Source organism: Mchenga conophoros, linkage group LG17, assembly GCF_057382185.1.
Source record: "Mchenga conophoros isolate Kocher_MC1m ecotype Shallow Benthic linkage group LG17, M_conophoros_male_GT1.1, whole genome shotgun sequence".
NCBI lineage: Eukaryota > Metazoa > Chordata > Actinopteri > Cichliformes > Cichlidae > Mchenga > Mchenga conophoros.
In genome coordinates this window covers 975,825-989,957 of record NC_140542.1, presented here as the reverse complement: position 1 = coordinate 989,957, position 14,133 = coordinate 975,825, and the positions used below count along the sequence as shown (strand labels likewise).

The 14,133-nt window shown below is 42.8% G+C and overlaps 1 protein-coding gene and 1 pseudogene across 1 annotated transcript; one reads left to right on the top strand and one right to left on the bottom strand.

The window, feature by feature from the left end:
* The first annotated feature begins 7,189 nt into the window (after positions 1–7,189).
* Positions 7,190–9,456, top strand: LOC146554818 (uncharacterized; annotated as a pseudogene).
* A 2,613-nt stretch (positions 9,457–12,069) lies between these two features.
* On the bottom strand, positions 12,070–14,027 carry phax (phosphorylated adaptor for RNA export). The gene has a single exon (XM_085252081.1). The coding sequence runs from the start codon at positions 13,660–13,662 to the stop codon at positions 12,433–12,435; it is 1,230 nt and encodes a 409-aa protein (XP_085108207.1). The 5' UTR covers positions 13,663–14,027; the 3' UTR covers positions 12,070–12,432.
* Between the last annotated feature and the right edge of the window lie 106 nt (positions 14,028–14,133).

Below are 14,133 nucleotides of genomic sequence, written 5' to 3'. Positions count from 1 at the left end.
GCTGTGAATTTTGAGTTAATTCCTGCCTCCGTGAGTTTGCGATTGGGTCCTCATCCAGCCTGCACACAGCCGAATCATGACACTCAGTGTACTTCAAGAACAGTTTCCCGTCTAAAAATCTGTTTTCTGCATTATTAACTTGCTTGTTACACAAGTCTGCCGTTGTTTACAGGCTGTCGGCCGCTGTTTTTTTCCTTTTACTTACTTCCAACAAACCCTAATTTCTGCTGTTCAATAGGCTACTGATCAAATGTAAACTTTTTAAATTATGCATAATTGCAAAACTCTCAGCTGTGTCTCTAATCAAACCTCTGTAACTTTGCTCTGCTTCACTTCAGCAGCATCAGGTAATGTTCATGTGTTGATTCATGGTTTTCTTTCTTTTTTGATCTAATGCAGAATCTTTTTATAAAATCCAGGCCAGGAAAATCACCTTCATGTTTTTCTGTTTTATCTTCAGCTACTTTGACACAAAGGCATCTGCTGTGATGCTCACACCTTTGATAAAGTCTCACAAGTGTCAGCTTTGTTTCTATAGATACAAAAATATGGAAATGTACTGATGCATGATCTGAATTATAATATTTCTGACTGTTTGAGGCAAAATTTCCCAGATTCGAATCGAATCGAATCGAATTGAATCAAATCGAATTGTGGATCAAATCGATTCAGGACCTTGTGAATCAGAATCAAATCCATCCATCCATCCATCCATCCATCTTCATCCGCTTTGTCCGGGGCCGGGTCGCGGGGGCAGCAGCCTAAGCAAAGAGGCCCAGACCTCCCTCTCCCCAGCCACCTCCTCCAGCTTATCCGGGGAACACCAAGGCGTTCCCAGGCCAGCCGAGAGATATAATCTCTCCAGCGTGTCCTGGGTCTGCCCCAGGGCCTCCTCCCGGTGGGACATGCCTGGAACACCTCACCCAGGAGGCGCCCAGGGGGCATCCTTGTCAGATGCCCGAACCACCTCAGCTGGCTCCTTTCCATGTGGAGCAGCAGCTGCTCTACTCTGAGCCCCTCCCGGATGGCCAAACTTCTCACCCTATCTCTAAGTGACTGTCCTGTGCTACAGTCCATGTGCCTGGTCTCTCACACGGGACTGCTTGTGTGTGAGGTACAGTTCCATAATAGCCACTGATCTTTAGTTAACTGTGGGAATTTCACTCACACATCAGACCCATTCACACTCAGTGCCCACTAATATACCTCCACTCATATCTGAATACGAAGCTGCAGCTGTAATCAAACTGCTGACCTCGGCTGTGTCGGCTGTGTTCTTCCAACTGAGCGACACCCGCCCAAAACCACCAACTCAGATTTCCTTTCTTACACAAATCAAGAGAGATATTTTTGTCTTGTGAAATTGTAATTTAGGTCTTCCCATGACACAGCAGAAGTGTTGACCCACTGTATGTCTGAGTATTCAAGTCAAGCCTTTGATCGCAGTTATGTCGCACATGTTTGAAGCTTTGTAATGAGACAGTCATAAATAGCACTGATATAGTTGGCTGCTTAAAAGAGGCCTCCCACGTCACCCCTGAGGAACATCACTGAAAGGAAATGCATCAGAAGATGCCAGTAACAGCTGATCAATGGCTGCATGAAAGGACATCAGTGCAGAGGTGGGACCAAGTCATTGTTTTGCAAGTCTCAAGTAAGTCTCAAGTCTTTATCCTCAAGTCTCAAGTCAAGTCTCAAGTAATGTCAGACAAGTCAGAGTCGAGTCTCAAGTCACTGGTGTAAAAGTCCGAGTCAAGTCACAAGTCTGAAACTTTGAATTTCAAGTCCTTTCGAGTCTTTAAAAAAAAACAACGAAAAAAAGCATGTTGCAGTTATGCTAAATGTAAATATTAGACCATGTAATTTTTAAATCTGTGTTTTTCTCAACACATGACAAAATAGTGAACTTAGAAAATATACACAAATTGTGAAATTGCACCTCTTTAAAATGCAGCTCAATTAAACCTAGCTCCAAGAATAATTTTCACCGACAGTTCTGAGATAAGCTGCATGTTATTCTTGGATGCGGTTGTAGGACCGGCTTTAAAATCGCATGACAAAAATATCATACACATTAAAAAAAACTGTATCACCAACGTAGCCTGGACAACATTTGCTAGTTAGATGAAGTCAGCTATCTCATCGTAGCATATTTATATGCATATTTATAATTATACGCTTCTTGGAGTGAGTGCATACACTCATGAAGTTTAGTAACTTCAGGTCACTGCAACAAGCCCAGGTACAGTTTACCGACGGATGGGTGCAGGACCTTGAAATGCACCGTGTAGAAAGTAAAGACCATCGTACACATCATAAGTTTACCAGTCTCACAAATCGTCTTCATAAATACAGATTCATTAACCGTTTATTAATAGGACCTTTGAGCTCAGCGGTAATTAATTAGCAGTGGAAATAATTTCTGGTAGCATCACAGAAATGTAGCAGTGACAATAATACTGTATGCTGTAATCGTACTGGGCAATTAGTGATACAAAAAACCTGTTTTATCCTGTGAATAAAAGTATATGTTTTTGTCAATGTACCATAATAACAGAAGCGAAACGCAATATTGCGTCAGGACAATTCACTATTTATGCACAATAAATAAAGGAGCATAGCGCGACAATTTCTGTTCAGCGCCAGACTTGCTTGTAACCTATATCACCAATTATGTTATGAAAATGACGCATTAACTACAACAGCAGACTGACCTTCGTGTAAATGCTTGGAGCAGACTAACCTGTGAGCTGGAGGGTTCTAGGACGTTATATTTGATCTTTGAATGGCTGCAATCCAGTCGCCTCTTTGTTACTTCGGAAACATGGCTCGAACAATTTCTCTTCAACGACGTAATCCGATAACAACCGATCTCTTTACCCGTCGGCTTCCCGTGGCTGTCATGCGACCGGCTATTGCAGTTAATAATACAACGGCTTCTTGACATTTTTGTGTTTCTTTTTATTGCTGTGTAACTGATTTTAGCTAGTACCGCTTGCCATGAGTTCCCAGAATCCTTTGCGGTTCTACCCGTGAATGACGTCACATTTTCAATCTCTATATAATATGTATGTTAAATTTTATATTTGGGGTAAAATATCAAGTCTTTTCAAGTAAACCGGTTCAAGTCCAATTCAAGTCCCAAGTCATTGGTGTAAAAGTCCAAGTCAAGTCACAAGTCTTAGAACATTTTTTCAAGTCAAGTCTAAAGTCATAAAATTAATGACTCGAGTCTGACTCGAGTCCAAGTCATGTGACTCGAGTCCACACCTCTGCATCAGTGACACTGGAGTTATATCCACACAAAGCGGCTTTGTACTCGCTCAAAAATGTGTTCTCAGGCAGCATTATTATTATTATTACAATTATATGAAAAGTGATCCTCTTTAGTTTTTTGCTGGTTACTGCTGATCCAAAAACAGACACTCACTCACTGTGGCCAGCTCAATCAACCTACAAAACTGGTCAAATTCACTTATGACCCCCCAAAAATGCTTAAATACACTTAAAAATGCTTGTGACAATAACTAAAGATTATTGAGAAATAAGGAGCGCGAGTGTGAAGCATCTGCTTTTTCACAGAGATGTTTGCAGAGATAAAAGGATAACACTGCAAAGATCATATTGAATATTTCTGTATGCACATGATTGGTTGTATACAGTGTTGGGAAGGTTACTTTTAAAATGTATTCCATTACAGAATACAGATTACATGCCCCAAAATGTATTCTGTAACGTATTCCGTTACGTTACTCAATGACAGTAACGTATTCTGAATACTTTGGATTACTTAATATATTATCATGCTTTTTACAACAACGTGAATGTACTATTGCTGTGTGATTTATTACTATTACTGAAGGTCCGCGACTCCGAACTGTAGTAAAGGCACCTCTGACTAATACGGCGGGGTCCCTGTCGGCTCGTAGCCGAAAAATAGCTTTACTTTGTTGTGTGGGTCAACTTTTCTTGCGAGAGACAGAGAGAGGCGTTGAAAGGCTGCTCCAACGGAACTTATTGTTTTCAGACGAAAACAGGAACACAGTGTACAGTCGAGTCCTAACAGCTTACTTACAGCTGGGCTCGTCAGGCACTCTTCTTGGCTGCAGTGGTTATTATTATATTTACATGCTTCCAGCTCCCGTTTTTCCTCGATGACAACTCGTACCTTTCCACTCCCCTTTTTCTCCCTCCTCGCTCACAGACCCATAACGTGTATGGCAGTCCATTCTCCCAGCAGCACGGACTACACTACCCATGATGCTGCATTCTTTAGAGCTATGCTTGTAGCATTCTGCCTGTTAGCTTAGCACAACAACAACAACAACGAAATGGCGCTCTCTCACCCAGGAAACACGCAGTCGCAGAGAGAGAGAGAGAGCGTCGCCCTGTAACCATGGCAACCGTAACGCTGCCGCCTGGAACAAAAGAACGTAGCTGTCAAACAAAACCCAAACAGTCCTGACCCGCGACAATATGAAACAGGAAAGTACCGCAGTGTAATCCATTTATTTCAACAAAGTAACTGTATTCTGAATACCACCTTTTTAAACGGTAACTGTAACGGAATACAGTTACTCATATTTTGTATTTTAAATACGTAACGGCGGTACATGTATTCCGTTACTCCCCAACACTGGTTGTATACTCTAAAGGTATCGCAGCATGAGAGCTGATGAGTCCAATAGTCTCTCTGTTCTAAACTAACCGCTAAACTGTAATGGTATATGGAGTCTGCAGTCAGCTGACCACTGAAACCTGACTACTAAGTGTCTGACACTGCAGGCTGACCAAGACTTCACTCCACACTACCCATCAGCTGAGTCAGTGGATCCACATGGATGAGACTGGATCCAGATTAGTTCGTGTCATTTACTCAAACAGCATCAGGAAATGTTTCCAATTGTCTTCTTCTATTATTTTGAATGTATTTTGTAAAGTTATGATGTCAAATGTGTGGTGGAATGAACCGGCAGCTTTTCCAATCTCACTATTGACTGAACATGCTTTAGAGCAGCGGTCCCCAACCCCCGGGCCTCGGACCGGTCCGTGAGTCGTTTGGTACCGGCCGCGAGAGTTGAGGCTCAGGTGTGAAATGTATAGTTTTCAGGGTTTTTATCGGTTTTCAGCGTTATTTTGTTATCGTTTTTATCATTAACTCGGTTTTCCTGGGTCTTTTCAGTGTGTTATGAATAAATCTTCTTTTTTTCGGTACCGGTACTAGTTTTATTTTGTTGTATTTATCCGCGACACCTTAAAGGCCGGTCCGTGAAAATATTGTCGGGCATAAACCGGTCCATGGTGCAAAAAAGGTTGGGGACCGCTGCTTTAGACTACAGGCCACAACTACATTCATACGGTGCCTGAAGTGGTTGTATGCCTGGTATCTGTGGCCAGTTTGGGATCACCACGTAACCTAATGTGCGTGTTAGGTTACTGTGAGAGGAAATCAGAGAACCCAAAGGAGACCAGGAAGAAATTTCAAATTTCACACAGAAAAGTCAGAAACCCTCTTGCTATGAGCTGACAGATATCGCCCCGTTTCCAAGAGCTTGCTCAGGTGGATCATTGGATTGTTGTTGTTGTTTTCTGTATTATTGTAAAATATAAAGTGCTTTGAGAAAACTGTTGCTGCAATTTGGCACTATATAAATAAAACTGAACTGAACTAAATGATGCTTTTCAAACTTATACTTTCATTGGTTTGATACATCAACACTAATTTTACAGCACTTCAGATAAAAACACGGAAATGTAATTTTGGTGACAAATCCACCTTTTTGGACAAACTATTATTTTCTCTCATGTGATGATGAAGTTATCAGTTTTTACGTGTATTATCTGCCTGTTCCTCTTTTTTCTGGCCACTGTGATCATGCTTAGTTTGACTGGACTGTCATATCATTACCACAATGTGGCTGTCCATTTGTCCTGTACAGTCAGGACTCTCTGATACTAACATGCCTCCCTATAAATACAGCTCTGTGTAGGAGTTTAACTGCAGACAGACAGGTGGACATACAGATGGATCATAGTTAAGATTACAGACTGGATTTTCAAAATAAAATTCACATTTAGAGGGAGGCAGGTTTCATGTAGGTTGAGCAAAGTCTTGGATGGACGAGGTTTGGGTTTCACGTCAGGGCCCCTGATGTGGCACTGGATGAGGTTTTTAATAAGGAGGTGCATGGCAGGTTAAGCTTCTGTAGAACAGCTCATCTGCTCGTCAGAAGGTTGGTGGTCCAGTCCCCAGCTGCTCCAGGCAACATATAACCCCAAGTTGCAAGTTGCTAGAAAGCACGTGAGAATAGAAAATCTGAAAATCGTTGCCAGTTACTGTGAACCCCGCATGAGGTATGAATAGAAAATAAACTAGTAATAAACCATGTGCAGAATATTTCTCAGTAATCAAAGAGGAAAACAGAATCATATTTGGAGAGAAGCCATCCTCAAAGCTGATATACACATGTAGGAATGTGATCCATTGTCTCTTCACCTTTGCTTCAGCCAAAGTGTTGAGCCACTCTGATCACGTTATCTAATTTACTGTCGTTAATTAAAGGTTTGGATAGCTCAGTAGGTAGCGTGGTCGGCCCATGATCGGAAGGTTGGGGGTTCGAATCCACTGAACGGGCACCTGATATACCCCTGAGCAACTGTTAAAGAGTGAAGGTGAAAATTGTAGCCACTGTCTATTAGACTGAGAATGTCCAACAGAGGAATGGGACGGATGATGGCAGATCCATGGTGTAATTGTGGTTGTGGCATTTCTGCCTCTCCATCAGCGTGTCCAAAATTAGCTCTGATAAACACAGACTGCATTTTACTTCTGGTCAAGTGATTAAAGAAAGTCTTTGCATAGCAGGCAGGGAGCCATTCATTCATAGCACAGCTGGATGATTGTGGGTGGATCTCAAAGACATGCTAATATGCAGCACTCAACATTTCATTTGCTGGAGTGACAGTGCTAACATCACACAGCACTTCCACCCCAGCCTGTCGTGAGATACAGGTCTTTCAATCCCCGTCCTGTTTAATCCAGTGGAAACAGCGTGTTGTATCCAGGCAACAAGTTTGTTGCCAGGTGACAGATACAGAGGTCCCGAGACCAGAGACTGCATGTAACAATTCCATATGAGTAAGGCTTTGAAAATCATGCTTTGATCAGCTTTACCCATTAAACCAAACGATGCATTCACATGCTCCGGCCTGCCTGCGAGCAGAAGAAGTGGCAGTAAAAGTCAATGGCAGGAAACTGATCTCTGCACCTTCTGTGAACCCTTATCTGCTTGCCTAATTGCCACATGGAATCGTGATGTTCGCAGTGACAGCTTATCAGAGGAGATATATCTGCCAGCAAATATGAAAACAGCCATAAGTGGTGGGATTATCAAACATGTTTCTGCCAACACACTGGGCCTTTAATGTGGCAGCCACAAGCAGAGATAATGATCATTTCCAAGAGCTTCAGCTGACAAATCCACCACCACCATTAAAGGCTTTCATTCTTGCCCAGAGCTGTGTGGGGAGACTGTATACTTTTACTTTGATTTAGATGCAGCTGCTTTAGCGGGGGCCATTTGTTTCCTCAGGCATGTTTATGTCAAGTAAGAACTCGGATTTGTTAGGCAAATATTGGAACTGTACGCTAGTTTACTGCTCCTTCTGTAGGTGAAACACCTGCTTTATTAAGCATATATTCTGTACACATATACACAGTACTATGGAACCTTTTAGACTCTTTTATCTTATTGTTTTGGTTTTTCACATTTTTGCTTTCAGCCACCTATTTTTTCATTCCAATGAAAATCCCGTGTGCTGTCAAAAATTTAATTAGCTGGAAAATCCTCCAAAGAATCTGGGAATTGCTTTGAAAAAACAGGAAAGATAAACAGGAAAGACTAAGATTGATCATGACTTTGAATGAATGAGTACTAACATTTAAGCACAAGTGTTAAGAAAGCAAGACTCCTCACTCAGCAGCTACAGTCATGAAAAAGGAAGTTCTCACTGAAAAGCTACACTACTCAAAACTTTTAGAAATCCTCAATTTTTCCACTTTTTTCAAATTGAAAATGGTGCATTTTAATGTCTAATTAAGATAAGATAAGATAAGATAACCTTTATTAGTCCCACACGTGGGAAATTTGTTATTTTAATTGCACTCTGAAATGAAAGCATAGTACAAATAAGCAGTTGGCATTAAAATAGAAACCATGGAATCAATTTATAGGCCAAAGTGTACTCTGATCTTTGACCCATCAGTAGCACCTTTGGCAGATATATATATATATATATATATATATATATATATATATATATATATATATATATATATATATATATATATATACGAAGGATTGTGTGTGCAATGAACAGGGCAGAGCAGAAATAAACCGGCTGCTAGAGGAGAACAGACTGCTTCAATCACAGTTGCAAAAGACAGAGCTGAATGAAAGTTTCTTAAAGGATGATACTGAAAAAGTAAGATATTACACTGGACTACATTGTTATGCTGTCTTAATGTCCCTCTTCAACACTGTCAAAGATTTCCTGCCAATATCGAAGAAACTGACAGGTTTCCAAATGCTCTTACTCACACTAATGCGTCTGAGACTTGATCTTCCAGTCCAGCATCTTTGTCATCCATTCGATGTGTCCCACAAAACACTGTCTTTTGTCTTCACCGATACCATTGATGTTTTGTATGCCCGCTTAGGAGCACTGGTGCACTGGCCTGAGAGGCACTGTCTGCAGGCGACAATGCCTCCACAGTTTACTGAAACTTTTGGAAAACGAGTAGCCATCATTGTTGACTGTTTTGAGATTCGAACAGAAAGACCATCTAATTTAAAGGCACGTGCACAAACATACTCTCATTACAAGGGTACACACACCATAAATACCTCATCGGGATTACACCCCATGGAGCTATTTCTTTCATTTCCAGGGGATGGGGGGTCGTGCATCAGATAAACACATCACAGAGAGATGTGGCATTCTTCAAAAGCTGTTACCAGGGGACGTAGTATTGGCTGACAGAGGCTTTGACATCAGAAATGCTGTAGGAATGATGTGTGCGGAGGTCAAGATTCCAGCTTTCACAAAAGGCTACTGACACTTGATGCAAGGGACGTTGAACAAACAAGAGCAATTGCCCACCTGAGAATTCATGTTGAGCGAGTAATAGGTAGTTAGCGCAACAAGTTCAAAATGTTACACACTACAATGCCAATCCGATTACTCTTATCATGTGAGGCTGAAGACAACACTTCTTGATAAGATCGTTAAGGTTTGCTGTGTTTTGGTGAATATGTGCCCCAGTGTTGTTGTCAAACCAGGGCCAAATGACACTTGCTCCTGTTGAGTATTCTTAAAGCTGTTTTTTTGGATGTACAGTACATTGTAAATAGTTGTACTTTGTGTGAAGTTGTTTTAATAAAACAAAAAAGAATAGTATATTTGTTTGTTTGTTTTATTCTTGATCTGTTCACATGTACTTAGCAATCACATAAAAATGAAATGCAAACTATTTACATGGTAACACACAGCTGGCATTAATCTTGAACCACAAAATGAAACATTACAGGTTATTTAGAGCAGCACGTTGTTTGGAGAAGTATTTCCCAACAAGTTCAGGAAGGCACACTTTACGAAAGAAGTCTTGTGCTTGCTTTAAGCGCGGTTCCCAGAAATCCACATCAGGGAAGATGCATATCACAGCAAGGTCTCTCTGTGTCCACACAACGCGGTCACAGTGGTCGTCTGGGTTTCCACTACACTTCCTTATTTCATACGGGTCCACATTACGGATGCACGCAATTTTTTCAAAGTACCGTCTCTTGGCGTCTGGACACAATCGGTCGCGATACAGCCCCTTACAGCCCCAGTCTTTTGCGCTGATTTTGAGCATGGTTCTGGCAGTCCCGATTCCAACACTCCAACACTGTGCGCTTGTTCTGCTTCCTGGCCTACTGACGTGGCGCCGCGATCCCACAGTGCACTGCGGCGTGACGTCAACTCCAAAACCCTATATATATGTATATATATATATGTATATATATATACATATATATACATATATATATGTATATATATATATATGTATATATATGGCAGCACAAGAACAAGCTCTGAGCACAAGATCCATAGAGGCTGGGGTCTATCACACCAGGCAAGACCCCAGGTGCAGACTGTGTAAAGATGCCCCAGAGACAATCCAGCACATAACAGCAGGGTGCAAGATGCTAGCAGGCAAGGCATACATGGAACGCCATAACAGAGTGGCCGGCATAGTGTACAGGAACATCTGTGCCGAGTATAACCTGGAAGTCCTGAGGTCAAAATGGGAGATGCCCCCAAGGGTGGTGGAGAATGACCGAGCTAAAATCCTGTGGGACTTCCAGATACAGACGGACAAAATGGTGGTGGCTAACCAACCGGACATAGTGGTGGTAGACAAACAGAAGAAGACGGCCGTAGTGATCGATGTAGCGGTTCCGAATGACAGCAATATCAGGAAGAAGGAACACGAGAAGCTGGAGAAATACCAAGGGCTCAGAGAAGAGCTCGAGAGGATGTGGAGGGTGAAGGTAACGGTGGTCCCCGTGGTAATCGGAGCACTAGGTGCGGTGACTCCCAAGCTAGGCGAGTGGCTCCAGCAGATCCCGGGAACAACTTCGGAGATCTCTGTCCAGAAGAGCGCAGTCCTGGGAACAGCTAAGATACTGCAGGACCCTCAAGCTCGGGTCCTCTACCAGAGGCCTGGGAGCTTGAGCTTGTTTTTTTTGTACATATATATAGGGGGGCTGGAGCCTATCCCAGCTGTCTTAGGGCAGGAGGCGGGGTACACCCTGGGCTAACACACAGAGACAGACAACCATTCACACTTAGAAGCGAGACTTTGTAAAACAAAATGTTAGTGAACCTCAACGAAGATTTGTGTCTTCAGATTTCAGGTTTTGGGCCTTTGCAGATGTTGAAAGCACAGCACAGGTTTCACAAATTCTAAAAAAACAAACATATATTTGATTCCTCTGAATCAAACGTGTTTGGTTTTTGCATAACTGTCAAACTAATTTTAATACTAGACAAAGATAACCTGAGTAAATATAAAGTGCAGTTTGTAAATGGTGTATTCATGTATTAAAGAAAAAAATGCTATCCAAACCCACCTGGTCTTATGTGAAAAACTAATTGCTGACGTGTGATCATTGTACTGATGCATGACCTAAATGTGCTTCAGCTTCAGGGCGTGAGCCGATGGTTTTTCAGGATTTTCTTGTAGAAATCATCATTCTTCAGCTGACATTTAGGATTCCTGTTTAAGACACCACTCGTTGAGTAGTGGTGTCGCAAAAAAAAACCCCAAACAAAAGCAGGAACTGACATTTTCATCAGTGCAGAGATGTTTAAGTTGGAGATGAGGATGTCATTTACGAGTACACTCTGTCCTAACCACCTGCATAAAGAATGACAAATGTGAAAGGTCTAACGTGGTGGACGTTTATCATTTGTGGTGCTCAATGGATGAATATATTTATTTTTCATTGTAAAAACAGAATTTCTCCTTTACATTTTCATAATCACGTGTGCCTGATTCTCGCCCTCAGGCCATATGTTTGACACGCCTGAGCCAGGCAGACTGTGTACATTTGTACCAGAGTTATACAAATTAAACAGGACACCTGTGACCTGGTAGTTTAACCTTTACTATAGCAGGCAGCACTTCATATGCATGCAGTTTTGCATTTTTCAGTTTAATTCTTGAGTTATTCTTTTATATTATACGTTTTTATATATGCTGTACGGAACGGTTAAGGGTTCTTTCTATACAGCCTTGGACTAAAAGGGCTCTCCACTCTTGCAGAAGTTGGAACATGGCTGCCATCTAGTGGACACTTCAGCACTTTTACATCAGCCATTCAATGCCTTTGTTTTCTTTGAGAAGCCCCACTTGGTATGAATGTCAGTACAGGAATCCTGATCTGATGATACTAAAACTCACCTTATATAACATTTATGTTATTTTGTGTTTGGAAGTGAGTGCACAAAAAAAGAACCCTACAGTTTTTTAATTCTTTTACCTGAGTCACCACTTTTATTATTTTCCAGACCGAGGTGCATCCATGAAAGTAATAACTCAAGACCTGTTTGTATAATGACACTTACAGCAACAAATGGTTATGAATTTGACTCTCACAACATCATTTTGTTGAGAAGGACTGGTTTTAAAAGGCAAAACAACATTTGAACGGCAAAAGCTCCAATCAACATGTTCATGCTGTAACTATTTGTTAACAGAAGCGCTGCTTTTATTGCTAAGGTTTCAAACAAAAAACAAAAAAGGACACCAGTGTGGATTTTGAATCAATCACATATTCAGTGCTTTCAGTGTTTCATTAACATCGTTGTTCAGACAGCAGGCTATTTTCAAAACACCTCCAGGTCTGCAGCGTTGTAGACCACTGCTGTCTCCTCAGTGCCCACAGCAGCTTCCTCTTGAGCCTCCTCGTCTTCTGCAGCTTCCTCCAGAGACTCCAAAGCCTCGTTGGTATCACTGGCAAAAGTCTCTCTGGAGACGTCATCATGCTCCTGCAGGTTTAGGGTGCCGATGGCCTGCTTCATCTTTTTGGCCACCAAATGTCGCCTCCTCTTCTGGGCAGCCTTCTTGCTCTTGTACTCCTTCACCTGTTCCTCAAAGAATATCTGCTTGATCTGGGCCTTGGTGATACTGGGGGTGTTCTTCAGCAGGTTGAGATACACCCCACCCGGTGTCCGACGCCTGCTGCCGTCCATGGTGTACACACCACCACTCTCCTCCAGGGTGGCAGTCTCTCCGAGAAGTTCTATGGCTTTTTTCTTGCCAACTACTTTGACAACTCGAGTGATCAGCTCCTTTTTGGGCTCCTGCAGCCTGAACGCAATCTCCTCTATCACCTTATCATCTGGGTCACCTTCTGTGATCTCATAGCGGCCCTTGATGTCCATCTCTGCTCTGGGGCCCAGCCGCTCCTTTGCAGGTCTCTTTCTCTTTGCATCACCTCCTGTGTTCTCCTCTGACCCCCTACCCTTCATGTACTCCTCCAGCTCAGCATCCAGCATGCTCACTTCTCCTCCTTCCTTTGACTGTGCCTCCATCTCCCTCTCCTTCTCCATTATCTTCCGAGCTAGGACGAAATTATAAGTCTCCACATTCCTGGTGGACATGCCAACACCATCCATGCCAAATATGCCAAGTTCTGCAGTGATAGCGTCCTGGCACTGCTCTTGTACTACAGAGCCCCAAATGTTATTCACCTTGCGGCCACCCGTCGTCCCCTGGGCGGGCACAGGGGTCGGCCCTAGCCGGGCGCTGCATGCAGGCGGCTGTGGAGCACTGGACACTTTCTGGCGTTTCCGGCGCCAAACAGCCGCCTCCTCGTCAGAGGACTCCGGGTCACTGTCACTAGACTCTGCCGTCCTACCTGTGCTGCGATAAGCTGCGGCTGGAAGTGTCTGAGCATAGGCTCTGTTCTGGAAAGACTGGCCGCAGAAAGCCGGGGGAACCTGGGGTCGAGCTTCTTGTGCTGCTGTGGCTGGTCCCATCTCAGTATCCGAGCTGGACCCAGAGATCTCTCCATCTTCCAGGTCACCGTCCATGAGATCTCTGCCTCCCGCCATTTCTTGTCTGAAAGCCACACCGAAGCTAATGGCCGTACACTCCTGTTTTATTACATCGGCTAAAGTTGAGGCCACTAATTAGCGTGAACAGCTAACGCTGCACCGTTAGCGGCTAACGACACCGTTGAACCCAACAGAGAATTAATTAAGTCCGGGTTACAGAGGAAATACCTCCAGTGCAGGCTACAGCAGCAGGCCTTCTGCTCTGTATACAGCTGGACTTCAGCCTTGCTCTACTATTTCAGTCACACACTGAACTGCTAGGAAGAAGCTGACAGACCAACTTGAAACTCACAGAAAAAAAATCCGCGCTAGGCTAAACCGACACTTCCGCCTTCAAATTCTGACACCCTTTCAAAATAAACAAAAGCGATTAAACGTTAGAACGTTCGTTATAAACGAACCACGTCAAATATGGTTGAGAAGTATCCTAAATGTAAATATATATTACTTCAATACTTTATTTACAGC

Excerpts from the sequence above, each read along its gene's own strand:
- phax (XM_085252081.1), bottom strand. The coding sequence starts at position 13,662 with ATGGCGGGAGGCAGAGATCTCATGGACGGTGACCTGGAAGATGGAGAG.